Source organism: Colletotrichum karsti, assembly GCF_011947395.1.
Source record: "Colletotrichum karsti strain CkLH20 chromosome Unknown Scaffold7, whole genome shotgun sequence".
Classification (NCBI taxonomy): domain Eukaryota; kingdom Fungi; phylum Ascomycota; class Sordariomycetes; order Glomerellales; family Glomerellaceae; genus Colletotrichum; species Colletotrichum karsti.
In genome coordinates this window covers 531,713-557,525 of record NW_024065907.1, presented here as the reverse complement: position 1 = coordinate 557,525, position 25,813 = coordinate 531,713, and the positions used below count along the sequence as shown (strand labels likewise).

At 55.9% G+C, this 25,813-nt stretch overlaps 8 protein-coding genes across 8 annotated transcripts; 4 read left to right on the top strand and 4 right to left on the bottom strand.

Moving 5' to 3' along the window:
- Window positions 1-2,367: 2,367 nt before the first annotated feature.
- On the top strand, window positions 2,368-3,529 carry CkaCkLH20_02987 (phosphopantetheinyl transferase; the record flags this gene model as incomplete). Its single annotated transcript, XM_038885706.1, has 2 exons — window positions 2,368-2,451; window positions 2,681-3,529. The coding sequence occupies 2 exons, from the start codon at window positions 2,368-2,370 to the stop codon at window positions 3,527-3,529; spliced, it is 933 nt and encodes a 310-aa protein (XP_038748905.1).
- Window positions 3,530-3,712: 183 nt separating this feature from the next.
- CkaCkLH20_02986 (uncharacterized protein) lies at window positions 3,713-5,014 on the bottom strand (the record flags this gene model as incomplete). Its single annotated transcript, XM_038885705.1, has 1 exon — window positions 3,713-5,014. One exon carries the CDS (start codon window positions 5,012-5,014, stop codon window positions 3,713-3,715), a length of 1,302 nt encoding a protein of 433 aa, XP_038748904.1.
- Window positions 5,015-5,434: 420 nt separating this feature from the next.
- CkaCkLH20_02985 (nad-dependent 15-hydroxyprostaglandin dehydrogenase) lies at window positions 5,435-6,523 on the bottom strand (the record flags this gene model as incomplete). The annotated part of the gene is made up of 3 exons (XM_038885704.1): window positions 5,435-5,719; window positions 5,812-6,413; window positions 6,469-6,523. 3 exons carry the CDS (start codon window positions 6,521-6,523, stop codon window positions 5,435-5,437), a joined length of 942 nt encoding a protein of 313 aa, XP_038748903.1.
- A 442-nt stretch (window positions 6,524-6,965) lies between these two features.
- Window positions 6,966-8,965, bottom strand: CkaCkLH20_02984 (hco3- transporter family protein; the record flags this gene model as incomplete). Its single annotated transcript, XM_038885703.1, has 3 exons — window positions 6,966-8,273; window positions 8,363-8,456; window positions 8,514-8,965. 3 exons carry the CDS (start codon window positions 8,963-8,965, stop codon window positions 6,966-6,968), a joined length of 1,854 nt encoding a protein of 617 aa, XP_038748902.1.
- An 822-nt stretch (window positions 8,966-9,787) lies between these two features.
- On the top strand, window positions 9,788-10,867 carry CkaCkLH20_02983 (uncharacterized protein; the record flags this gene model as incomplete). Its single annotated transcript, XM_038885702.1, has 1 exon — window positions 9,788-10,867. The coding sequence occupies one exon, from the start codon at window positions 9,788-9,790 to the stop codon at window positions 10,865-10,867; it is 1,080 nt and encodes a 359-aa protein (XP_038748901.1).
- A 518-nt stretch (window positions 10,868-11,385) lies between these two features.
- CkaCkLH20_02982 (PHD-finger domain-containing protein) lies at window positions 11,386-13,540 on the bottom strand (the record flags this gene model as incomplete). The annotated part of the gene is made up of 4 exons (XM_038885701.1): window positions 11,386-12,376; window positions 12,427-12,714; window positions 12,851-13,284; window positions 13,349-13,540. The coding sequence occupies 4 exons, from the start codon at window positions 13,538-13,540 to the stop codon at window positions 11,386-11,388; spliced, it is 1,905 nt and encodes a 634-aa protein (XP_038748900.1).
- Window positions 13,541-15,635: 2,095 nt separating this feature from the next.
- CkaCkLH20_02981 (uncharacterized protein) lies at window positions 15,636-17,697 on the top strand (the record flags this gene model as incomplete). The annotated part of the gene is made up of 2 exons (XM_038885700.1): window positions 15,636-16,395; window positions 16,763-17,697. 2 exons carry the CDS (start codon window positions 15,636-15,638, stop codon window positions 17,695-17,697), a joined length of 1,695 nt encoding a protein of 564 aa, XP_038748899.1.
- A 2,476-nt stretch (window positions 17,698-20,173) lies between these two features.
- Window positions 20,174-24,991, top strand: CkaCkLH20_02980 (uncharacterized protein; the record flags this gene model as incomplete). Its single annotated transcript, XM_038885699.1, has 2 exons — window positions 20,174-20,215; window positions 20,321-24,991. 2 exons carry the CDS (start codon window positions 20,174-20,176, stop codon window positions 24,989-24,991), a joined length of 4,713 nt encoding a protein of 1,570 aa, XP_038748898.1.
- Between the last annotated feature and the right edge of the window lie 822 nt (window positions 24,992-25,813).

The window sequence follows — 25,813 nt, the reverse complement described above, 5'->3', positions numbered from 1 at the left end:
ATATACTGTACAGATTACGTGTATGATCTGAAAAGAGCGAGGCATGGAAGGCGTTTTGGAGTTTTACGAAATGGTCTTGTGGCCGTTACGTCTTTGGAATATGTACGACAACAACGCGGCTCAATCTTTGGCATGGTACTGGTACAGCTGCCCGAGCCCTGTGAATCCGGTGCAATGCATCCGAAGGGTGCGCTCCGTGAGAGCGCATGCATAGCCGAGGATCACTTGAGATCGTCAGTCTGGAGAGTACTATTGCAGTCACCTGATACATTTTGGTGATAGACATTCAAATGGTAGGAGATTAAACACCAACCAACCGAGAACATTAGGCATAACGACTCAACAACGTATATCCTACACTATCATCAAGTTTGCTTGGATGACGAAAGATCGTCAATTTTCTCTGTTTTATGTAACATTGACTCGAGAACATGCAGTCACAGATGACAACTTCATATGAGAAAATTGAAGAACTTTTATATTTTGTGATGTATTGAAGTTTCGTTCGCTACGCCTCATAGCCAAACAGCTTCTCTGATCTCGCCCATTAACAAACCCTCCCTCCCTTCCTACAATGCGAATCTCAAGAACGAATAGTCTGGTTGGTTGATGCTACCCAGCACCATAATCCCCCGCACCACGAAAAGGTCCAGACTCTGCAAGGGACCCTCCACGCAGTTTCGGATCTGCGCAAGTGCACAAACCCATCCCCTGCGCTTCATCAGGCTGCCCAACTCTCGGCGTTGTGATGGGCTGATTTGAAGAAAAAAAGAAGAAAAGTAAAAAGAAGAGCGCCTCATCCCCTCGATCCCCATCCCTCTCAAACCGTGCCCCCTAACTCACGAAGAATCCGGGTGCAGGCGAGTCAGGATAAAGCCCTGCCTTCTCGAACCTTCCTCTAACTCACGAAGAGTCCGATCCAGGCGAGACGGGCAGGACTGAGAACCAAAAAGGAGAGTCGCCATCGCTTCCAGGCTCACGCAGCCCTACCAGTGGATTCTCGTCGCCCGTGGCCAGAACCGCGCCAGGTTGTGGTTCCCGTCGCGTGGCAGCTGCGGACGGATCATCGACACCTCAGGTAACTGCGGATCCTTCCAGCGGTTGTAAAAAGTTGTTGTAAAAGTGATCCTCGACTGTCTTCCGGCCGGCGCGCCCCAGCCTCCAGACAGAAGAATCCAACATGAAAAGGGTCTCTGCTCGACACCTTCAGCTCAACGCTTCCGTGGAAGGGAACATCGGGCGGAACAGAGGGTGGCACTCCTGGCCTGCTCGACGTCGCGCATGGTGATTGTCTTGGTTGGTGGTGATCGCGGCGAGTATGACGACGGAACGGGGGAGGCCGATTGAGATGAGAAACGCAGGAATCTGTTGAGTTGGGTGGGAGACTCGACCGCGCGGCGAATTCTAGAAGGAGAGAAGTAGAATTGCGCTGGAGAGGAGTGAGTAAGAACAGAAGAAGCGAACAACGGGTGATGAAGCTTTATAGATGTTAATCAGTCGTCGTCAGACAATGTTCCATCAGCCCAGGGTGGAGTGAAGTCAAGAAATGGTTTGGGGCGGGAAAGGCACGGCCAAGCCGCCATTCGCTGTGATCTGCGGCTGTGAGCCACTGGAACCACTGGCACCCCACCTGTAAGAATGGGCGCTAGCGGGCGTTGGTCCGCCCTGTTCCGGCAGGAGGGTGGGAGAGGTTGGTGGGAAAGTGGAGGGGAGGACCGGGAACCTGAGGTGAGGAGGGGTGGAAACGTCTCAACCTGCCCTCCTCCTCCTCCACCTCCACCTCCAACTCCAACCACTCCAACACAACCATCCCTCAGAACCCGAAACCAGGAGCGACTCGCAACTCCCAAGGTCCAGATGGCCTGATGTCTGAAACTTCAGATCGCAAATCATCGATCCATCACTGTTTCTTTCGGAGCCAAGCATTTCTCGCTTACTCGCCTGCTCGCTTCAGCCCCTCCGAGACCCATTGTCCAGTTGCTTGTCTCTCTCAGTCTCCCAGACGGCTTTACGCTCGTCTCGGCCACCGTTGCATCGACCTCTCGTCTCTTTCACGTCTCTTCTCAACCACTAAGCGGGGCGAATAAGGTGTCAACGACGGCCATCAGGCAATCCTTAACCTTAATTGGGTTGCTTGGCAGACTTCTTTTCGTCCCCTCCACGTCCCTCTTGTGACGGCGGCTGGCTGGACTCCTGGAGTACCTGATCTCTGCCAAGACGGCTTGGTTTCTGGAACTGCAGCTGTCATTCCATACTCCAGACTTGACAAGTTGAGTTCAGAAGGACAGCTACACAACATATCGCAAAACCAAAGGCTTGCGAGTGCGAAGGACGTCGTTCAAACCCCCGAAAACAACACCGATCGAGATGGCCCCGACTATCGTACAGTGGATCCTGGATACTCGGCACCTGTATCCAGAGGCCACTGAAACGAAGCACCTTGAGCAAGCAGTAAGAGAAACTTGATCCCCCCTTCACCCAACCGAACCGCCCGTCAACACAGACGCACACCCATGTCTGTTTCGTCCTTCTCCTTGCAAATCAAACTCTCCCAAACGAGATCTTTACCCCAATAGTTCTCGCATCCCTTGGCCCAGTATTTCATCATCCGCCTCACTTCACCCTTCCAAAGAGAGAAAGCAAGCATCCAAAACGCCCCAAAACTAACCAGGAATCTCAGGCATCTCGGGCGCTCGCTCTCCTCAGCGCCGAAGAGCGCAAAGCCGTGCTGAAATACTACCATGTTCGCGACGCGAAGCTGTCTTTGGGCTCACACCTCCTGAAACGTTATGCCATCTCCCGTTTCTGCGGCGTCCCCTGGCCATCGGCTACTGCCGTACGCAACGACCACACTAAACCCGTCTTCCGCACCGCCGAGGGCTCTGAACCTCTGAGCTTCAACGTGAGCCACCAAGCCGGTCTCGTTGCTCTTATTGCTGTCCACGGTTACGACTCCTCCAACGGGCCCGTTGACGTTGGTGTCGATGTCGTTTGTACCTCGGAGCGCCGCGCGAGGGATCACGGCATGCTTAGGAGCGAGGGGTGGCCGCACTTCGTTGACGTCCATGCTGACGTGCTGTCGCCAGCTGAGGCGAGCTTCCTTAAGTGGCAGGTCCTCTTAGCGATCCCTCCGGGCCTGAAGCCGGGCGCCTCGGCAGAGGATGGGGCAGACTTCAAGCTACGGTGCTTTTATGCATTATGGTGTCTGAGAGAAGCTTACGTCAAGATGACCGGAGAAGCCCTCCTCGCGCCCTGGCTGGCGGACTTGCAGTTCAAGAAATTCAGGCCGCCGCTCCCAGCGGAGAAGTTTGAGGACGATGGCGACGCGGTCACGGAGCATGAGATCATTTTCAAGGGGGCCAGAGTCGACGACGTGAATGTGTGCCTCAGATCATTGGGCCCCGATTACATGACCTGCACCGTAGTGCGCACTCCCCAGCGTAAAGAGGATGGGCTGGCTTTCGAGATGGTGCCATTTACGATGCTTTCTTTAGACGAAGTCTTGGATTTTGGAGAATCTCATTCGTAATTTAGGATGAATTTCCTAAATATCGTCCAAGCCTGATTGTAATCATCTGGACTGAACTCGCCAGCTTGGCAAGTGTAAAGTTTTGCTCACATCAAAGTGTTCAAAAGTAGTCCCTCCAGACGACAAGCCGTCATCTACCCTTCTCGTTGGCCTCGATCCAAACCTCGTACTCCCGCGGAGACGTCAACTTACATGCGCCAGTGCAAGATTAGGCCACTGACGGCTCATGTCATAGACGCCTTTAAACTTGAGCCACGTATCCGGCGTCTCATCGCTTCCCATCTCACCAAACGCCTCCACCGGAAACAGCCAGAAACCCAACGCCGGCCTTGGTGCCGCAGCAAGCACCTCCGGCCCGTCGAAGCCAGGCAATTTCCACCGCGGTTTAGTCTTCGTCTGAAAGCACCCCGCAGGCCTATTCTCCCTGCCTCCGCTCTCCCAGCCGAGATTCTGCCCCCGCGACTTCAACCACTGAAAGTCCTCCTCATGAAGACGCCTGCTCGCGTCGGCCCGGCTGCGGACGACGGCCCCCAGATCGGAACCGACCATGATCCGGACGTCTGTAGATGCATCGAGACTCGCCGGGTCGACCCCGAGCTTCCGCAGCAGCCGCCGCCAAAAGACGACCTCCAGGCGCGGGTCATACACCCCGCCCCACACCTTCTTCAAGTCCCGCGAAACGTCCCGCGGGTCCCGCGCCGGAGCGTCGAAGAAGGTGAAGGCCGGAAGGACGGGGAACCCGTAGTTGAAGGCCTGGATGCGCGTATGGGTCACCACGTTGAGCGCCCGCCCACCGGGTCGGACGCGCATGAACCAGATGCTCTCCAGGTTACTGACGGTGGCGCGGAAGGCGTCTAGGCTGGTGGCGTCAATTTCGGCCGCGTCGAAGGAGGCGGGGTCGTCTTCTCGTCCAGGGAACATCTCCTCATCTTCAAAGGCGTCGCTCTCATCTATGACGAGGTGTCGGACCCCAACGCCTTCGGGGTCGTAGGCGCGCAGGTCGTGGATGAAGTCGATAAAGGAGAGTTTCCATGGGGGCCCCGCCAGGATTCTGATGTAGTCCCATGCTAGGTTCAAGGAGATGTTCGTTTTCTGGCTGTCCGTGGAGTCGAGGTAGCAGGGGAGTTTGACGGCATAGAAAGCCATCGTCGCCGCCCTCGATTCGCGGTTCACCCTCACAATCTCCGGGAGGAGCGGGCCACGGGTCTTTACGACGACGCGGTAGTGGTTTCCCGTGATGGGGCGGCCCAGGGCGTTGGAGATGGCGTATCTCGGGCGGTCATCATCGTCGCCCCCATCGCCGTCGACTTCTTCGAGGCTCACATGGATGAGACGCCTCCGTCGTAGGGCGTGGTTCCATATGAGATGACGGAGCTCCGCCGGTAGTTGAGGGAAGAAGTGGAAGCAGGCCTTACTTGGGTCGGGGTTGAAGAGTTGGAGATGCGGGCGGGTGGGTAGAGCGTTGTTGTCGGCAGGTCCAGCCATCGTCGCGGCGAAATGCAAAATAACATAAGCGCTCTGTCACCAAGAGAAGTTTGATGGATTGATATTCGTGGTTTCTGGGATGAACGCTGAAGACGACAGTGGTTTTTTAGGAGAAAGCACCGAGGAGGTATTCGATTCGCAGTGGCGCCTAGTGTGAATTAGTCTCGGATCGTTGAGACGCTAGTGTCATCCTTCCCGTCTGATGCCTTTCGAGCACTGATGAATATGCATACGTGCGACTATTGATTATCTTTTTGTCGTGGTTACTATTTTGCGTCGCTGCTTCCGTTTTCGTTTTGTTCTCTTCACAACCCCAAAAAGCAGCTCGATTTAAGCTTCAGTATGAAGTAACGGCGACTTTGACCCCTCACGAAAATCCATTTGATATCAAGACAGAAACGCAATGCTATGCTCGAAGCCTCAGACCTTCAACCCTCCGTTCTCTAACTGACTCCAGATCTTCTCCGCCCCCTCCGCGAACTTGGGCACGACGACCCCGGCTCCCTCCGGAGGCTCGGCGTGATAAAGCGGCACGACTCTCGACTTGCCCTTCGAGACCTCCAGGATCGTCCCGTTGCCGTACTCGGGGTTCTCGCAGAGCTCGAGCATCCCCCTCGCGATCTCCTCGGGTTTGAGGAATAGCTTCTCGCTCTCCTCACCCTCGGCCATGTGCCGCTTCCCGGGATCCTCGCGCCACATCGGCGTCTGTGGTTTTGTTATCAGCGACCCTCTTTCATAAGACAGAACTTCAAGATGCTCCGGGGAATGAGATCTAAACGGGGGGGATGAAAGCATACCATGACGGCCCCAGGCGCGACAGCACCGCACCGGATCCCGACCCGGTCCCTCATATCCCCCAAACTCCTCACGAACCCGTGCAGGCCGTGCTTGCTCGCGAAGTACAGCGGCGTCCCGATCCCGGCCGCGTGGCCCGCGATGCTGCTCACGTGCACGAGGCACCCCGCCCTGCGCTCCCGCGTCCAGTGGCCGACGGCCAGCTGGCTCAGCCGGATCGGGTGGGTGAGGTTGACGTCGATGACGGCGTACGTCCCGGGCTCCGCGTCCGCGCGGTCGCGGGACGCCGTCCGCGGGTTCGTCGTCGTCTTGGGCGCCTGCCAGAAGGAGCTCCACGCCGGCTCGAAGATGCCCGCGCCCGGAACCACGATGTCGACGCGGGGAAAGGTCGCGAGGGCGCGGGACCAGAGGCGTGTTAGGTGCGGCCAGGAGGCGACGTTCGTGGGCTGGAAGTGGGCGGTGGGACTGCCGGAGCCGCGGGGGGTGGTGCCGGTGGTGGTGTATTGGGATACGAGGGAGGTTGCTTCGGGACGGAGGGCGAGGTCGCCTATTAGGACGGAGCAGCCGCGCTCGAGGAGGAGTTTGGCGAAGGCGAGGTTGATACCTGAGGGACGATGTTAGTCGGGATTTGTTAGGAGGGTGAGCATGTGAGACGATACCTGAGCCTGCGCCGGTGATGACGGCATATTTCCCAGCTACGGACAACGGCGACATTGTCACGGACGCTTCTCAGCTACGGCTGGATCTGGATGAATTGGATCCAAAGCCGCGGAGCCCCGTCGGGCATCTTGGCCCTGAAATACGCCATGGCGTAGGCATGTGTCTCAAAAGGTCGGATGGCTGAGTGGGTTGCCCAAGATCTCGGGGGCCGCCGCGGGTATCTTCACCCGGCGCGCAGCGGACTTGGAATCCGAGACATCTATGAAAAACGCGGATGTCGTTGTTGATGGAGGGGTAAATGTGTCCGGTGGGGGTGTGCTTTTTGACAGCGGGACCCCGCAGTTCGGGAGTATCTTGCAGATGTCATGGCGATTACGCCATAAATGTGACTCGTCATTTTGATATGTATGTGAGCGTCTGAATATCGATACTCTTGAAGATTAAGATCATGTATGGTGAACATTATTTTCTAGATGTAGATAGATAGATGAACTCTTCATGCATTTTTCATCCCTTTCTCCTCATCGGAGACGTCTCTCGCGGAATCACGAGAGGCGATGACCGCCTCGCGCCGACGGTCGTTCTCATCATCTTCTGGTTTTCCTTCTCTCGTCGCCCATCCATCAACATACCGCAGTGTCTGCCGGCTCCATATCCTGTTCATGAAGAACAGTCTCACCGGTACAAGAATAATGATGATGATGGGGAAACCGGGCGCGGCGACCGTCAAAGTGACACCGAAAACGATACCAGTAAGCACAAGTTGAGAGAAGGTGTACAAGTGAATGCCCAACCAGGACGCGCCCTGGGGTAGCGCGGGCAGCTCCGAGGGGGGCGTGAGCAGGTGCCAGATCCTCGTCAGGATGGGGTTGACGCAGAGCGACTGGTATCCCATGAACATGAACAGGCCCGCGAGGACGGACGTCGGCGTCAGGCCGAGGACGTGCTGGAAGGGCGGCGTGATGAAGATGAAGATGCCCGCCGCCTGGATGAAGTGCGAGTACCGTTGCTCGTAGACCCGCGTCACGGGCTTGGCCGGGGGGTCTTCGCCCGGCTCGGAGTCGGGGGCGGGAGGGTCCTCGACGACGACGTGCATCAGGGACTCGGAGTGCAGCGGGGCCTGCGGGAGGAGGCCGTTGGCCGGGGGGATGCCGAGGATGCCGCACATGATCGTCGTGGTGCCGAGGAGCATGATGTCCCAGGCGTAGCCGCCGGGTTTCTGGACGCCGTAGCGCTTCGCCGTGCAGATTATGCTGCTGATCTCGTGGTCGAAGTAGAAGAGGACGGTGATGATGATGCCGGGGATGATGGCGATGAAGATCCAGCCGAGGGGGAGTTTCCAGAACTCGACGAAGAAGAACTGCCGGCTGGGGGAGGAGGGCCTGAAGGTCGTGGACACCTCGAGCCTGTTGTGGTCGAGGTGGGCGAGGTCGCCGACGTAGGGCATGCCGATGAAGAAGACGATGGAGATGGCGGCGGCGTATTCGGCCAGGCCCATGCGGACGTATCTGTGGAACAGCGGTTTCCAGGACGGCGCGGTCGACAGGAAGATGGCGAGGAGACAGGTCCCCGCGGCGCCGATGATGGAGTACAGGAAGGCCGCGAGGGAGACCGCCGCCTTCGTGCGCTGCAGCTCTCTGACGGCTTTGTGGAAGTAGATTACGCTGTTGAGGAGGGAAAAGATGTCGGCACTGAAGTCGGTGACGTACTGCATAGTGTAGTCGTGGGCGTTGAATATCGCCAGGAGATAGTGCATCCAACCGGCGTGGATCAAGGCCCAGGCCATGAAAGGCAGGAAGGGAATCTGGCGGTGTAAGTTTGCGACATGATGAAACCGAGCCGTGCAATAATAACAAGTGGTGGTGACGAAGATGATGGAGGGGTCATCCGTACCTTGAAGGAATTCTCGCATAGTGAGTAGATGTTCTCCGCGAGGACTGAGAACGGGCCAGTGACACCAAGAATGGTCAAGGGCTGGGCCGAGAATCTAAGGACATGTCAGCCTCCCGAGATCGAAAACGAGAATCAAATACTCCCGACTCACAGGGCAAAGATGATGCCGCAAAGGCCCGTACTGAACACCACCTCGATAGTCCCCCAAGATTGCCCCGTCAGGACGTACAAGTCGCTGGCGAACGTGATGCCCGGCAGGATATTCGTGAAGAAGACATATATCGCACTGGCCAAGACGAGCTGGTTGAACACGGCCCAGTCTGATAGATATCGCAGTCTAAAGTTCAGAAAGTCCTCCTTCAGAAGCCTGAAGGGCCTGAGCTTCCCGCTCTTGGCAAAGTATCCTCGCCATCGCCCAGGCTCGCGCACGTCTTGTCGTCCCGTATCGTGGTTGTTGGATGATGCTTCTCGATTCTCATTAGTTCGCGTCTCTGCGACGACCGGTGTAATAACGTCGTCTTGGTGGTCTCCAGCAGCAGCTGTAGCAGCAGTCGCTTCTCGACGACTACTGGCGTCGGGCCCCGCTGGTGATGGGTCTGTCATGGCGACGAAGCTCCAGGACTTTCAAGACCCGGAGAGGGCTGTGCAAGACAAGAAAGAGATGACTTTTAAGAAAAAACGGACGGAATTCAGAGCACCATCATTGTAATTGTAAGTAGGTAGCGTAAGGTAACTTCGAGCCCAGCTGCGTGCGTCAACGAACGGCATCATCTATCTTTAGCCCAAACACTCCTGGACAACCACGGCATGTTTTTCGCTTCGAGGTTGCGTGGCAGAGTTTGGCAGACTCTCGAAAAATCCAAGGCCCTTCCTTGAACCTCACTAAACTGAAATGGTAAAACGGCTAAAAAACCACCTTCGCAAACTCGACTTCTCCGACAAATCGAAGATTGGAAGTTTCCCACGTGGATGTCGACTTCTCATTGGCCAAGCCTTGGCACTGGAGACACAAGAACGAGTTCGACCGATCTCGGCTCCGGGGACCTTTTTCCAGTGTACGTACCTTGCCTGACGTTGGCGCTGACGTCACCACGCAGGGGCCACAGAGCTGCCCCTCCAACACTCTCCAAAACACGCGCCCAATCAAATACCGCGCATTGAGTGAGGCTGCGAGGGGGGAGCTGTCAGGCTGAAAGAAATTCCGATCCAATTTTTTTTCTCCCCTTGGCAATCGCATATTCAACTGAATAGCGACACCGAGGCGGACGACGGCGACGACGATACCAACGGCGGCCAACATCATCCAATTGGTCGGTTCCAACAATGACCACTCCCTCAAGCTAGAACCCATCCAACAAACGGGCCTTCCAAAAGACCGTACCTACCGGCGCCCCTCCCCCCACCCACCGCAGCGAAACGATAAAAATGCTCCCGACCCTCGCCCGCCGCTCCTTCGCGCCCCGCCTCACCTTCTCCGTCTCCGAATCCATCCCCCGCTCCTACTACCTCGGCCACCACCACGCCGCCCTCCGCGACATCACCTCCCGCCTCTCCGAGGTCGGCCTCGTCCTCGAGTGCCGCGACTACCGCGTCCCCATCACCTCCTGGAACCCGATCCTCGACCGCGCCATCGCCGGCCGCCAGCGCATCGTCGTCTACACCCACCGCGACCTCGGCACCGACAGCCCGCGCGACGTCGAGCAGGCCCTGCGCCGCTTCCACCGCGGGCAGAGCGCGGCCGGAGGCTCCCCCCAGCGCGTCGTCTTCTGGCGCAAAGACGACGGCGCGAGCACCAGGAGCCTGCTGGCCGAGATACGCAATGTTGCGCAGGGCGTCGACAGCCTGACGGGCGTGCGCGCGCTGGTCGTGGGCATGCCGAACGTCGGGAAGAGCACCTTGCTGAACAGGTTGCGGAAGATCGGGATGCAGAAGAAGCCGTCGGTCGCGAGGGTAGGCGCGCAGCCTGGTGTGACGCGCAAGCTGTCGTCGCCCGTGCGCATTCTCGATTCCGAGGCTCATGGCGGCGCGGGACTTGGGGAGGGTGTTTTCGTGCTGGATACCCCTGGAGTCTTCATGCCGTACGTGTCCGAGGCGGAGAGCATGGTCAAGCTTGCGCTGGTGGGTTCCGTCAAGGATGATCGCATTCCGATGGTGATTCTCGCCGACTACCTCCTGTACCGACTGAACCTGTCCGACCCCACCTCCTATTCGAAATACTGCGAACCCACGAACGAGGTCAATGATTTCCTCGACGGAGTCGCGAACAAGACCGGCAAGCTTAAGACCGGCGGCGAGGCCAACGCGGAGAGCGCCGCTGACTGGATAGTCAAGCAATGGCGTGTCGGCCAGTTGGGCAAATTCATCCTCGACGATATCACTGACGAGGCGTTCCAAGAGAAACATCTAGAAAGAGAGGGACAAGGCGCTGTGAGCATGAGCCAGGCGCGCAAGAGGGAGAAGGAAGCAAGAAGGGAGAAGGCACTCAACAAGACCAAGGCGATTTAGAACCAAGGAGAGTAAATTCCTAGCAGGAAGTGCTGTAGAGATACCCCGCACTCTGTATCATACATAAAAAAAGTAAAGTAAAGGAGGGTAATTGTACATTAGATGCGCCAAGATGATGCTGAAATGTCGCCAGGCAACACAACTCCAACGCAACTGGGATGCGCTCCCAACAGCTTGTCCACACCCTTTTTTTGAACCGTCGCACATGTCTGGCTATTCGATAAATCGCCTTCAAACCTGACGATGCCGACTGAAAACAAAACTGCAACCGATACGCACATAAGTCTGTGGCCGACGATGATGGCCATTTTAGTAACCCATTGCTCCGATAAATATCGCCCGTTCCGGACAGCCTGAACTCCAAAAAAACTAACCCACTAAAATAATAATTCCCGTCGGATGCCACCGTTAGAAGCTCTCTGGTATCATACGCCGAAGTCAACCGCAACCACTGTCGAAAGTGACAGCTTGCATATATAGTGAAAAAGGAGCCCGCCGCAGGGATCACCGTAAAAGACTTATGCTGCATATTGGTTTTGCCATCGCAGCAGATCCCGAGTCAAAACGTCCATCATTTCCACACAGTTGAGAGCCTTAAACTCCTTCGTCTCGGATCCGTTTTCGCTTGCGGCTCCGTTTTCTACGGGCAAGTCCTTTGTCTCTGTGCTCGAGGTACCGTTCACGCTGATTTTGGGCGCCTCTGGCACAGTGGTTCCGCGAGGGCTTTGTTGCTGGGAGCTTTCCTGGCTGCTTCTCGACCCTGGCAGAGCTTCCCCTGCTAGCTCGACTTGTGTCTTGGAAATAAAATCGAGAAATGCCGTGACCCTGCGCTTCATGTCGTGCAAGGAAACCTTGCTGTGCGCAGCGTTTGTCTTGTTTTTCGCCCCATGCCTGGTATGGTCCGCTCCAGAGTGCTTAGTCACTCCAGCGCCAGTGTGATCGTCGTGGTTCCGAGCAATGTCTCTAGACATCGAGCGAGCGGGCGTATCCTCGTGCTCATCTCGGTCCTTGGTATACTGGTTACGGCCCTTTCCTCGCTTCTGGTGGTTGCGACTGGACTTCTTGTGTGTACTGCCCGTAGGTGCAGGGTTCGCTGGTGGGGTATCGGGGGTCGGCGCGGATGATGGAGGAGCTTCAAGCGCAACTGGCGGCTCGACGGTCGGCTTGACAGTAGGTCGAGCAGATGCTAGAGGAAGTTCTTCCGACGGATCTGAATCTGTGCCCACGTGAGCTTCAGACTCCTTGAGAAGATTCGCGGTTGTACTACCCTCAGCCCTTCTGCGGTCCGCACGACCCTTGCGACTCTTCGCTGCTTCAGCACGTTGTCGGTCTCGCTCTTCACGTTCCGATCTTTCACGCTGATGACGAGCACCGCGAGCCTTCTTCGGCTGGCCATTGCGAGTGGCCGAGTCGTCATCCGATTCGTCTTCGATCGCTTGGGTCTTTTCGGGGGGCGGCGAGGACATTGAAGGAGAACTTGTTCGTTGCCTCTTAAGATTGATCAGGTTCCTAGAGCAGGTGTTAGCGTAGCTAGGGTCATGCGTCGGAAGAGCCCTTACTCTTCACTGCCACTGCGGCCTCTTTTTGGTCGCCGATTGCCCTCCGGCTGTTCAGTGACTACTTCTTCCTTGCTGGCTTCAATAGCTCGTCGCAGTTGCTCGTCCTCGTCGTATGCTGCGTCTCGGCTGTTCATTGTGGAACGCCGCTTTTGTGCCTGCGTGGCTGACGAAGCCCTGACATTTTTGCTTGTTTCCTTGGGGGATCGTGTGCCGTCCTTCACCAATGATGCAGCTCGGGATGTTGCACGCGAGGGACGGTTGAGTGGGAGGTAATTCGAGTATCGTTGCCTGCGTAAGAGTATGTTAGCATGCCGAAGATGAAAGGGGGCCTTTCCAGCTTGAAAAAATCACGTCTGCCAGGCCGGCATTGACTTGCGACGACGGCAGCGGCGTTACTCGGGTTTTTAGGGTTGTAGAGACTTACCCATTGCTGGCGGCGTGGATTTTGTGTAGATCTTTGCGACAATTCTCGCAAAAGTACTCGTCGGGCGAACTCTCTTCGGTGAAGATGCCGACGCAGGCACCGTGTTGCCAAACTTTGCACACATCGCACTGAACGAACAAGCCAGAAACCTCGTCTGACAGCTCGATACTAGCGAAAAAGTCTGCCTCGGGGTTATGCTTTCCGTGCTTGGTGTCTTCTTCAAAGGGCGGAGGCCCCGGGTATTCGTCGAAGCCGCAGACGCAGCGTACCGACTCGTCGTCCTCCTGGACGTCGTCGCTACCAGTAGCCATGTCGTAAGGATCGGCCCGAATCTTGTCTCGAACCTCTTCCTGGGCGCGGGTCCGACGTCGCGAGGGAAGAGCGTCTTCCAGGTCCTCGGGCGGCTCTGAGGAGAGCGAAGCGCTTGGGGTTGACTTTGCGGATGAGGTCTTGTTTAGAGATCTTGTGTTTCTCTCGCCGCGGCTTGAGAGACTCGACGTCGTTGAGGATTGCTGTGATTGAGAGACGGTATTGCCTCGGGCTCGTGAAGATCGTCGAGGCGAGGGGGGTGCCATTGAGGCAGCGCGGTAGGAGGGCGGAGAGAGGAAAACACGAACGGGGGAGGAATTCGGGAGAGGAGGAGGAGAGGAAGGTCGGCGGGAACGGAGAGACGACGAAGAGGAGAACCAGTGGTCGCAATTTCGTGGACGGATCGAGGAGGGAAGAATTGAGGTGTCGAAGAGAGGAGGAGAGAGAAAGAAGCGACCGGGCAGAGAGCGGGTGGGTTGTGAATAAGGTGGGAGAGCAGAGCGGGCAGTCGATCGAGCGAGAGTGGGAAGAAATGGTCGCGACTCGCACGTCAGGCTACTGAGAAGGGAGGACTCGGGTACTCCAGCAAGACTTTTTGGGTGATTGAATAGTTCGCATGTCTAATAATCGAGGACAAGGTAACTTCATGTCGTGACAGGTCGGGTAAAGAAAGGCCGGAGTGGAAAGTGGGAAGGCGAGAGAAGAGTGCGCCCTGGAAGACCTCTGGCTCTGGGTGAAGGAGACACTGGATGGGCAGGCGACTGGAGCAGCACGCTTCTTCGGGGTTGCAATGTGCGGTGCCGTGGGTGCGCCCATCTCTGGCCTGCAGGAGCTGCCCTCTTGAGAGTGAGCAATGAGCACCCCAGGGAAAATACGTCTTTGCGGGGCTGGGCCTAGAGGATGCAATTGTGCAGCATAAACCAGGCATAACACCTGCATAGGCATCAAATTCGTGTAGACGTGCATTCGGAAAAACCCTGATGCAGCTGTCGGGGTCCACAGCTGATAACGTGAGGGTCCTCGGTCATGTACTGGGAACTCTGGATAGCACTGTGCACCGCCCACAAATGAGGAATCTGAAGGCAGAATATCGGATTATTTTAAAGTACTGGGAACATGCCATGCTTGAAAGCTACGCAATCATTGCTGTTACTCGGCAGGGATTTTCTTCCGAGCCCCCAAAGCAAGCAACCTGGAACATGATTTGCCTACCTTACACAGGTATCCGTACCTAATTCCCGCCTGTCCGTCCCCGCCAGTAATCTATACACGTACAGTCCATTCTTTCCCGCTCCAACGGTGCTCGTCTAATGTTGTCACCACTGCATTGGCCTGCATTGCTTCAATTTAGGCGAGTGCTGTGAGTCTTCAAATGCACGGCACACAGTGCGTACTGTGGATGATTCCCCTCCATACTCCATTCATTACCTCAGTCCAGTCCCGTCTCAGCACTCACCCATTCCACAGACCAGTCCGTTCACTGCTTGCTTGCCCCAGCCCCCGGCGCCCCGTCCGCAGCGGAGCCCTGGCCTGCTTATCTAATGCGTTTCGAGCGGCCCTGGTTGACCTACGTCTCCTAACCACACACTAGACATTGCCAAATGCTGTCATTATCAATCAAAGGCTACCCTGGGAATCTACACCTTGGCTCTTTTGGATCTTTCCGACTGCTAGCTTTCACTTTGCTGTCGCCTTTACATATCTACACCTGGCCTTGATCTGTTCGCCCGTCAAGTCTGCCCTCTAACATCCTGCGTGCCCAAAGGCGTCTTCGGAGCAACCCCAGCCGAATTCTGGTGGACCGAGTTGGTATGCCCGCTCCCCTCTCGAGTCTCGAGCTCCGCCCATACGCAGTGCCTTGCCCTGCACAACCCGAGGCCCTTTGCCCAATACCCCCTTGACTTGCACAAGAAACCGCGCCCTTATTTGAATATTTTTCTGTCGGATTCGCTGGGAGAGTTGCTTTGAAGCTGGAGGCCCGAACACTGTTGCGGACGTATGCTGATGGTTGGGTAAACTCAGGAATCAAGGGTTGCGAGCTTCCCCCCACCTTATATACGAATCCTCCCCGAAACTCCCCAAACCGATTGCCGTCAACGAGCCTCTTTGCTGTAATTCACTTGGCCACGCTCTTCTGCGCTCTCCCCGACTCGAAGCTCCCTTCCGTAAACCATCTCCTCTGCGGCGCTTTGTCTTGGATGGATCGTAGCATGAGGTGTTATGGGTATGCACTTCTCTCCCAGAATCTGCGCACTATGCTTGCCACATCCTGCTGCCAAATACTGCTCAGAAGAAACGTTGTGTCTTTTGGTTGCCGGCAGGCATGACGTAGAGTGGCATCCTTGTACAGGCTGCTGAAGCTGTGGCATCGCATTCGCTGGTTTTGAGCCTGTCGCTTGCCCACACTTGGTCTCGTCACTTCACATGGAAGACATGCTGATGGCATTTATCTTTCGTTATAGGTCATAATCGAACAATGTCTCCCGAAAGCGTCTCTTCCCTCTTCCCCCAGAGGCCGATTCGCCCCCTCCCGAAGCGCCGACTCCGAGAACGCCTGTCTCCCGAGGTCGCGGATTCAATCGAGTACCCTCCGGCGAACCACAACTCTAGCCCCCTGTTTTACTATCCTAATATCGTGCGAGATGAGACTCCGTCGAGGTCGGGAGGTTTACACGGAACGAGGCGGGGTGGTGGTGGCTACGAGAACAGCCCTAGAGGCAATGCGGGAAACGGAGAGAGCGACGAGGAGGAGTTGGCTCTGAGCAGCAGCAAAGTTGTCCGTCGTTCGCACCCAGAAATTCTGAACCGCGCCACAGGTCTGCCTTCGAAATCAGACCAGTCCAAGCACCCGAACCCCCAACCACCACCGTCAACAACGTCGTCTGCGGACGGGTACGAGTCGTTCGAGAACACCAACAACAAGAAGAAGCGGAAGATACCAACAGCGGGGGACTCTGCGCTCTCTGGCGCGCACTCGCTAGCAGATATGAGCTCAATGGGCGTTTCAGCAGCAACCTCTCCTTCGATTGAACATGGTGACCTGGCGGGGTCAGCATCGCCATCGTATTATGGAGGTGGAAGCTTCGTAGCAAACAACCAAGGCATATCTGGGCCGGGAAGGGGCAGATTTGGTCGTTCAAGGAACGGCAGAAGCCCTCTCAGAGCTCTGTCTGATGCCAACAACAACTGGGTGGGGAGAGGCGCCAAAATCCGGCCGCCCCAATGGGCAACTCCCAGTAAGTCTTTCTTTCCGATTTCTGACCCAGTTTCATGTCGTGTATGCTTGTTTGCCACGTTGAAATTCGGTTGCTACCTCATTGCGAAAGCTTTGGTGTCCTGCCCTGGTGCTTTGAAGCTTTGGTGGGGCCTTGCATTGCGGGGTGGCCGTCCTTTGAGGGGCAGGCGATATGATCGTATCGTGCCTGCCTCCAGGCTGCGCTTTCTTTCGGATCCGATACAAGAGCTCTTTCCTACAAACAGAAGGCACATTTTTACCTCACCTTTTGCACGTCGCTTGTATCTTGCCACTTTCCCCCCACTGCAATTCGTTTCTCCTTCACACCTCTCAAGCAAAGAACTCACTGCTAACAACTGCTCCCCAAGACGAAAACCCTGGTATAATATCCAGCGCTATTGCAAACGCGGAGAAGCTCCCATCCGCGCCCGGTCAAGAAAACGTCAGTCTTCTACAGCAGCATTCTTCCAGTGTCAAATCCAGCCCGACCGCTTCGCAATTCACCTTCACCTGCGACTCACCAGTTCCGAAGCCTCAGTGGCCAGGAACCGACCCAACAGGTGCACACGGCTTAATTCCCGGGTACGCCAACAAGCCCAAGCACTCGATGGCGACGCAGACATCTACGGAGCCTGCGGGCACAAACGCCGGTGCAAGCGCGGCAGCGCCAGGCAAGGGCGGTGCCCAGCCTGGCACGAAGAAGAAGAGCCGTCGCCGCGCCGAGAAGGAGCTCAAGATGGCCGCCAAGCATCGGCGTCAGGAAGCCCAGTACAGATACAGAACCGACCCACCCAAGCCGGAGGACATGTGGATTTGCGAGTTCTGCGAATATGAGCGCATCTTTGGAGAGCCGCCCTACGCCCTGATTCGGCAGTACGAAATCAAGGACCAGAAGGCTCGCCACAAGGAGAAGGAGCAAAAGCGTCTGCTCGAGTTGGCCAAGACGAAGGGCCGCAAGGGCAAGAAGCCCGCCAAATCTCCCGGGAAGGCGACGTCGACCCAGAACCAACAACAAGCTAGCCAGCCCGAAGTGCCAATGGCTCCCATGGCAAGCAATTCAACTCACGATGACTACCCTAACGACGAATACCCCCATGACGATTATTCCAACGAAGTCGAAGAAGAGGAAGAGTTGGACGACGCGTACTCTCACTCTCAAGATGATCCACCGATGGTCTTGAGCGACGATCCAGACTCGCCAGAATGTATCAATCCGAACTGCGAAACCTGTCGTGGACCAATAAAAGAGGTCGACGATCCCGGCGACTCAGGACAACCCTTGTGTGGACTTCTGGATACCTAGATTGCCCAGCCCTGGTTATCTCTCACCTGTTATCACGTTGGCATTTTACAACAGCGACATTCATTACCGAGCAATTCAGAGGATTGTCTCCAGCAAACGACCATTGGTTCTGGAAGAGGACGTTTTGGCCTGATCACGCCGTCAGGAAACACCACCGGAGACGAAGAAACGAAACTAAAGTTGTCCCAAAGGCTGCCAGCAAGGAAGCTCTCTTCGACTGAGAAAATCACCAAAAAAGAGAGATTTGTGCGCTCAATATCGGAAGGCGCGGCACAAATAATGAATTGACAAAGGAAGGCTTTGGTACTGAGAAGAGACTTTTTTGAACGCAGTCTTAGACGCGTGAAAGGTAGCAGATCGAGAGTCGCAAGATGGCTTAGGGGAGGATGATATCAGTTCCCTGGCGAACTATTGCTCTGTGCTGGAGCGTATGACGAACTGCTTCTCCAGGCACTTATCAAGGGGATACAAAGAAAGCCATAGCATCAAGATAGCAAAATACACCACACTCATCAGCAATGCATGGGTTGACATGTTGTGAGGCGCGTGTTGGTGTTGTGGTGTCTGCGGATAGAAGAGGTATGACGTAATAGACAGGGGCACTGACATGCGGCTGGCCTGGGCTCCTTTGACCTTCTTCAACCAAAAACTGACTACCATCGGTTCCTCCGTCCGGAAGGTCCGCATTCTTGATCTCAGCCATGCGCATCTGGTGCTGTGGCTTGCCTTTTGAAATGCTTCAACTAAGATTAGCATCGACTAGTAAAGGTAGGCGCTCGAATATGCGTTTGAGATGGTAATTCCAAACCCACTTCTTTCGAGAAGGGCGAAATGAAATGGCTTGGTCTACCGGAGGGACGCTATTCAGCACCGGAGGCAACGCTACCACAGTCTCTAACCAAGCTATTCGCCGGGAATGACGGCCTTCCGGAGAAGCTGGGAACCTGGTCTGCATAACCAGCTGGCAGTTCCTCGCCGTCGATCGGCGCGGTTGGCGGAGCATGCATAGACCTTGAAGACGAGTGTTTTGCGGTGACGTTCTTGCTCGGGTTGCCTTTCCGGAGGGTCCCATCCGGACGGGATTGCGGAGAGTTCTTGAGTGCCCGCGTGATGGACCTCGATCCAGAGTCAGTAAAGCACTTCTGCCAAAGTCGGGACGAGACGCGACGAAGGACGACTCAAGCTTTTGGTAACAAGACTACATGCACAGCAGATCCCCGCCAGTGCCGTTCCGCGCGTGCCGTGTGGTGCGCGTTGCTGCCACCACCACAGAAGTCTCTTGATGGAAAGATAGCATAGCAGGTAGCGTGGCCCAGGGGTGGTGGTGGGAGGGACGAAAGCTTCGCTGTCAGTCAGGCCTGAAACAACCCTGTCCTGTCCACCGCGGCCCCAAGTTTCTGTGAGACGTCGATCAGCTTCTCCACACGAGTTCGGCACTCAGAACTCTGATCAACGGCATCTGGAGACGGTTTTGCGCGTGTTGTGTGAGGACGAAGACGAGTTGACTCAGAGTTCATTGGAGTATCGCCTCTTCGTAGGAGTCAATCTGTCTTGAATAACCGCGATACATACCGAGTGATACACAGTCCACGGACGACACGACACAGAAGCACAGACTGAGATGGCGGTAGATGAAGGACGATCTGTCGTTCCCGCCACCTGCGGCCGCCGTAGCTCTCCGAAGACGAGTCCAAAGAAGAGGAAGACTCATCGTGCTGCATTAAAGACCAAGACCAAACTGTCTCTAGTTTAGGCCGGAAGTCTCTCTTCAAGCGGCCAATCTTTGCGAAACAGAGGGTGCCAGGTCATCGAAGCTGTCACAATCGCGCAGAAGTAGCGGACATGACCAGCGAGCAGGGCATCCTCGAACCAAGCTGGACCCAGGCCAGACCCAGCATGGCGTCGTCCCGAAGCAGAAAGGCGGGTGTAGGCGAAACAAGGGTGGTGCCTCCAAGAAAAGAAGTGAGGTGTCGCAGCGGTCCAATCCCAACCTACAGCGGTAAGGTGCATTTGGGCGACATGGCAGGCCTGCAGATGCCAGGTGCGTCCCGATGCTTCTGCTGGCTGGGCCGCTGCAATCACTAAAAAAACATGGGTGAAAATGGAATGAAAGCAGTCCACTCGCACGAGCCAGGCCCCCCATCGTGGCTGAATCCGACTCACCTCTTCCGTCATCATCCCATCCCATCCACCTCCCATCCCATTCTTTTCTGCAGAGGATCATTATCCACCACCTTTCCCCCCGGCCTACCTCTCTTTCCCCGACATCACCAGGTTCCATCGCGCCGCGATCTTCGTTTTCTCTCACACACTTAGCGTTACTCGACCAATTCTCTCCAACCCGCCGTATCCGTTCTGATCTTCTTTCTTTCATCTTCTTTTCACATTGTTTTTCGTTCAAATCTTATTCCATGCGACCTGCGACTGAACTGCTACGGGCTTTGCGCCGTTGATCGACAACCAGAGACGAGCAAACATGTTTGGCAGTTCTAGGAGACACCGGCAGCAGGCCAGTCAGGTATGTCACCACTGCTGTTGTTGAAGTTGTTCGACCTTTGTCGCAGACGAGGTCATCATCTACTTCTCCAACCCGATGGATCTAACTAACAATTGGGACCCTTAGCCATTGACTTCCGCGACAGCGAATCCGAATGCCGCCACCGCAGCAGCCTCAGCGTTCGCGCGACGCGCATCCTCCCCGTCGCTCTCGTCCGCAGCCGCCGCCGCCGCACTCCGAGCGAGACCCACAACTCCCATCAACGTCTCCGAAGTTCAGACGAAGCGGACCCAGAAGCGCAGCGCATCCGTGTCGTCGCAGAGGAGCCAGGACACGCAGAGGAGTCTTCACAGGTCGCCTAGTCAGGGGTCTATGACCGAGAGATCCTTCCGCTCCCCGTCGCCGTCGCCACACCGGGCACCGGCGGTCCCGGAGGATGCGCCTCCTGTCCCGACCATACCGGACAATATGCGGTCAAATGGAGGAACAACACCGCATAAAAGAGCAACCAGCCTGCAAATGCAGCCGTTCCGCGTCGCCAGTCAGAAAACGAAAGAAGGCGGCTCGTGGTTTGGCGCCGCAACCGAGGGTAACATGGCCAACGTGAGGACATCAGATGTCCCGATGCGCGTCGCCTCGCCCGAGTCTCGTCCGGGAGCTGTAAGCCCAACTTCTTCTGTCAACTATTCCTATCCGAGAGGCTTGCACGGCGCCTCACCCCCTGCATCACCGACCGTCAAGAACATGTCAATGACAATTAGCCAGCGACTTGCCTCGCCACGCCGATCAGAATCGGTCAATTCCCGGTCGACGACCTCTGAACAAACGCTTGTGTATGACCCTAATTCGAGGAGGATGGTTCCTAAGGTGGACCCGATCAAACAGCAAAGCGTTCGCGATGCTTCAGAGAAGTCGCCTAAGAAAAAGAAGCAACAGCAAGGGCTAGCCAGGAGCGGTTCGCACTTGGCCAAAGGCACGATGGGTAGAGTTCAAGGTGCGGCTGTTGACACGAATGACTCTGCCCAAAAACACCAACAACAGCATCAAGGCCAAGCTCCCGCGAATGCTCCGGAGCAAAAGACGCTTCGAACACAATCCCCTGCCAAGACTCCACAGCCAGCTCGGGTGGCATCGCCTGTAGAGGAGTCAATACCAACAACCCAAGTGCAGCCTCCAGCACCAGTTTCGACTCTTGAACAGCGCACGTATCAACCTGCGAGAACCAGTCCGGAATCGAATAGGCCGGTCCGTAGTCCTGAGCCTGAACCGCCAATTGTGGAGGAAGCTCGAAAGAGCGACGATGCTACTTTGCCCAGTTCTGAAGCTCGAAAAGGTGTCCCTGTTCTCACAAGGAAACCATCGACAGTGCGTGAGGAATCAGACGAGGACTTGGATAGTTCGGAGGACGAGGGCGCTCAAGAGCCAGCTGCGCAACAAGATGTTGCTAACGTGCTTGACGCAATTCCTGTCAGGTCGTCCGCTCCTACAAAGCAACCATCATTGTCGACGGAGAGCACGGTGATTGAGTCTCAAGTGTCGTCGTCTCAAAGGCAACCAAGTCCACCTGCGCAAAGACAACATGAGACCGTAAGAATCGTCCGTGCGCATTCGAGCAGTCCTGCAAGATCAGCACGCTTTGCACTCGGGGCAGATCAACTGGCTGTCAGACACGAGCCACCTCCACGATCGGTCTCGCCGCGAAAGTCCGCGTTGAAACACTCGACCAGTCCCTCACGGGGAGCGTCGCCTACTGAAGAGAGTTCCGAAGCGTCTGGTCCGAGTCGGTATGGGAGCGAGGTCACGGCTGTAGAGGCGCCGGTAGGACGCAAGAAGAGTGTTCGCGTAAGCTTCGACGATGAGAACTCAAAAGTCGTGGGTCAGTCTGCGGCCAAACCGGATCTCGACTCGCCTGTTCCTCCCAGTCCCCAACAGACGAAGCGACACTGGTATAGTCACCTGGGTCGCAACCGCAAGAAGGACATTCTGCTTGATGATGATGAGGTCATGAAACCTCGTCCAGCATTGCCTTCGTTCGGCAGCGTACGCGACAAGAAGCCGAGGGAGAGTGAGGAGCGACCTTTGGTTCGACCTATCGAGCCTCCATCTTCCCCGTCAGTGCACGACACCTCGACGAATCTCGCATCCTCAGATACCGAAGAGTCAAGGGTCCCAGTCGGTCAATCCAACGACCATAATGTCGGCGCGATCCTCAACCAAGATCAGACAGCTAGGAATGCTGCAAACATTTCGAGGTTTCGAGAACCGTTGCCTCCTGTGGTTACCTCTATGGAAGGCAGTGGCTACTACTCTCTCAGCAGCTCAAGCTCCGAGGATGAGGAAGAGCACGAAATCGTTCAAGAGCCCGAGCCAACTCTTCCCCCTGAGCAAGTCAAAGAGGAAATACTGGCTACTCACCCAGAGATCGACGATGAGTCGTCTGTTACTGCCGCGGACTCAGCACCGATTCACAAGGATGAGACTGGAAGCAGACAGGTAGACGAAGATGTTCCTTCCATCTCCGTCACTCAGCCCACTCCTACACCCAGGGACACACGCGCAAGCGGGTCGTCAAAGTACTACGACGCTGGGTACTTTGATGTCCCTGGAGGCTTTCCGGAAGATGAGAGCGACGATAACATGCCGCACTCTCATGTTGAGCCTGAGGTGTCTGAAGTGACGAAGGTGCAACATGAGCAGGCACCTGCGCCGAAGACCGAGCGATCAATCGCATTCGCACCGTCCACGCAGAAGACTACGTACAAGCCCATTGTGGAGGAGACTGAATCATCAGAAGGCGACAGCATCTATAGCGACGCATACGAGGACCTCTCTGAAGCTGATGGGGATGGGTTCATGTCTCTGGACGCTGTCATCACAGCCCCGATTCCCGAACAGGTCTCTCAGAAACTATACGAAAAGGTTCTCGCGCCGCCTCAGGAGATTTCTAAGGATTCTGCTACCAGCCAATACCAGTCTGGACGGACATCTCCGCCAATCCCGAATCCGCACTTACCGGAAGACGAATGGGAGAAAGCCAAGTTGTACTGGCGGGGACTGACCAGCGACAAACGCAAACAGCTCGAGCAAGAGGTGTTGGAAGAGGCCGGCGCGGATGGAGACTTGGAAGAAGCCGTTCAACCAAAAAAGCTCAAGAGGAAAAAGTCAGTGCGCCGCGACGAGCCGACTGAGCAGCCACAGGCAACTCCTGAGCCTGACCGAGTCTATCAAATTCAACCAGGCACCAAAGCTGCCGACGAGCCAGATGAATCACCGTCGACGATGAGAAAGACTCTCCGCGGACCACAGCCCCTGAATCAGGAGTCTTCTGGCAAGCTACAGAAGACGATGAGAGGGGCACAGGCGAACGGAGGATCTGGTATGCGGAAGACATTGCGGTCTGAAACTCCAGCACCTAACCAAAGCATGTCACAGCCTCAGCTTGGAGGTTCGGGAGGAATGCGAAAGTCTATGAGACAGAATGGTTCTTCTCAAGCCGGCGGTCCTCAGCAACGGGTCAACGCGCCTGTGGGCAATCGTCCTCTTTCGCTCCAAGGGCCACCATCAACCCGTGAAGCGCAAGAACGACGTTCCAAGCACAACTCGGTTGATGCCTCGATGACAAGCACCGAGATGGCGAAGGCCTTGCAAGCAAATTTGAGTCGACGGAATTCGGACTCAAGCGAAACCAGTTTCAGACGCACGCGTCCTCGCCGCGAAGGATTTGGATTTAGAAAGTCCATGAGAGCCGGTGCCGCTCCCGAGCCATCCGCGGCCGGCCGGAATTCTCGCTTCAGCCTTCGATCTCCTTCGCCTCCGGGATCGCCCATGTCGCCACCTGTCGCCATGGGCACGAGAATGACAATGCGAACCATGCGCAGAGATTCTAGTGATAGCAGCACACGTCGTATGCGTCTGCCCTCTTTTGGGAAATCCTCTACCAAAAAGACCAGCAAACCCGGCAACAAGAGTCGTTTCGGAGACTCCAGCGACGAGGAAGACGCCAAGCCGACTGGTTTCCGTAGCCGCTTCGCTGACTCTAGCGACGAGGAAGACGCGCCGGTCCGCGAACCTACGACTCAAAGCGCACCTAAGACTAGGCGAGCCTCGAGCTCCGCTGCTGCTGCAGCGATGAATATGCCGCCCCCACGCTACGATGAGAAGGGTGAAGAATCGCCAGACCTTCCGGACAGCAGTGATGATGAGGCAGGACCGCCTCCACCTGTGCTGCAGAAGCCGTCATCTCCGAGAAAAGTTTCAGGCGGCCGTCTTATCAAGTCTCAATCCGACTGCCACGAACTGCAACGATCCGGTTCTGGTCGCGGCGCGGTTCTGGAGTCTTCTATGACTCCCGCTATGGGAACTCAAATCATGTCGCGACCCTCCCAACAGCGCAGAGGCAGCTTTCTTTCTGTCCTTCGTCGGAAGAAGGACAACGACATGGGCAAGATCTCCCGCCCCTCGCAGACCGAAAGCGCAGCGAGAATGGACACCAAGCTTGAGCGCAGCCCGGACGAGGTCGCGGCTCTCCGCAGCAACACCATATCCCCGAGGCTCAAGCAGCAGATGGAAAACTGGCCCCTCGTTGAGGAGACGATCGACGACGAAAAGCGGCCCACCACGTCGGACGGTAGCAACCGGATGGATGCGTCGCGTCCCTCCTTCGTCCAGCGCCGCAGTACCAACCAGGTCCTCACCTCGGGCCGCCATGGCAGTCTGGATAGCACCCAGCTCGACGCCACTGGCAAGAAGAAGAAGAAGTTTGGCACTCTCAGACGCATGTTCAAACTGCATGACTAGGCGTCGATGACTTGTCTATGATGACAACGACCGCCCAACTCGGGATCTCCATTTTCAACATACACATTACTACACCAAAAGACCTCGTTGTCGACGGGATATAATTTTATCTAATACGAGCTACACGCGACGCTCTTTTTCATATCGTCGTCTGACACATCTATCACAGCCGGCGTTCTCGGGGCTCTCTGATAGAAAAACACGCGGAGGTTCCCGCACACTCACGAGAGCATCGAGCTCTCGTTTATTTCTTATGTTTCAAGGGATGTGTGCCTCGTCAATATGACGGGTACGGGATAGGTGTGCTCACCTAGGAGGACGGAATGGAAAATATCATCAATAGGAGGACGAATACCAATATTGGAAGCGGCACGGCACGACGAGATTAACGAGTCGGCCGCGGGGAATGGAGATATGTATAGTACATGCATCGTTTACTGGGGGGGAGGAAAGATACCACGGAAGAAACATTGAATGGGAAGACATCCCGAGTTTCAAACTTTGATCGCCATCATCGAAATTTCTTGTCATTTCTGAAAGTGAGTGTGGTTATTTACATGATGTCTTCCATGCTTCGCGACATCACCTTTCTCCGTTTAATGGTATATGCTCTACCAACCCGCAGTAATCGTTGACCCAGAACTCGTAGCGTGCTGTATGTAATTCAACCCTGAAGAAGGGACCTTCGTGATGTCTCAATGTGGATTTGCTGTTCGCATGGTTAAAGGGTTTATGAGGTGAGTCAAGACTGGTGCATACACATAACACACGTCCGTAGGTTCACGAGGTCTACGCTGCAGATGTTGAGGACGGCGTGAATGG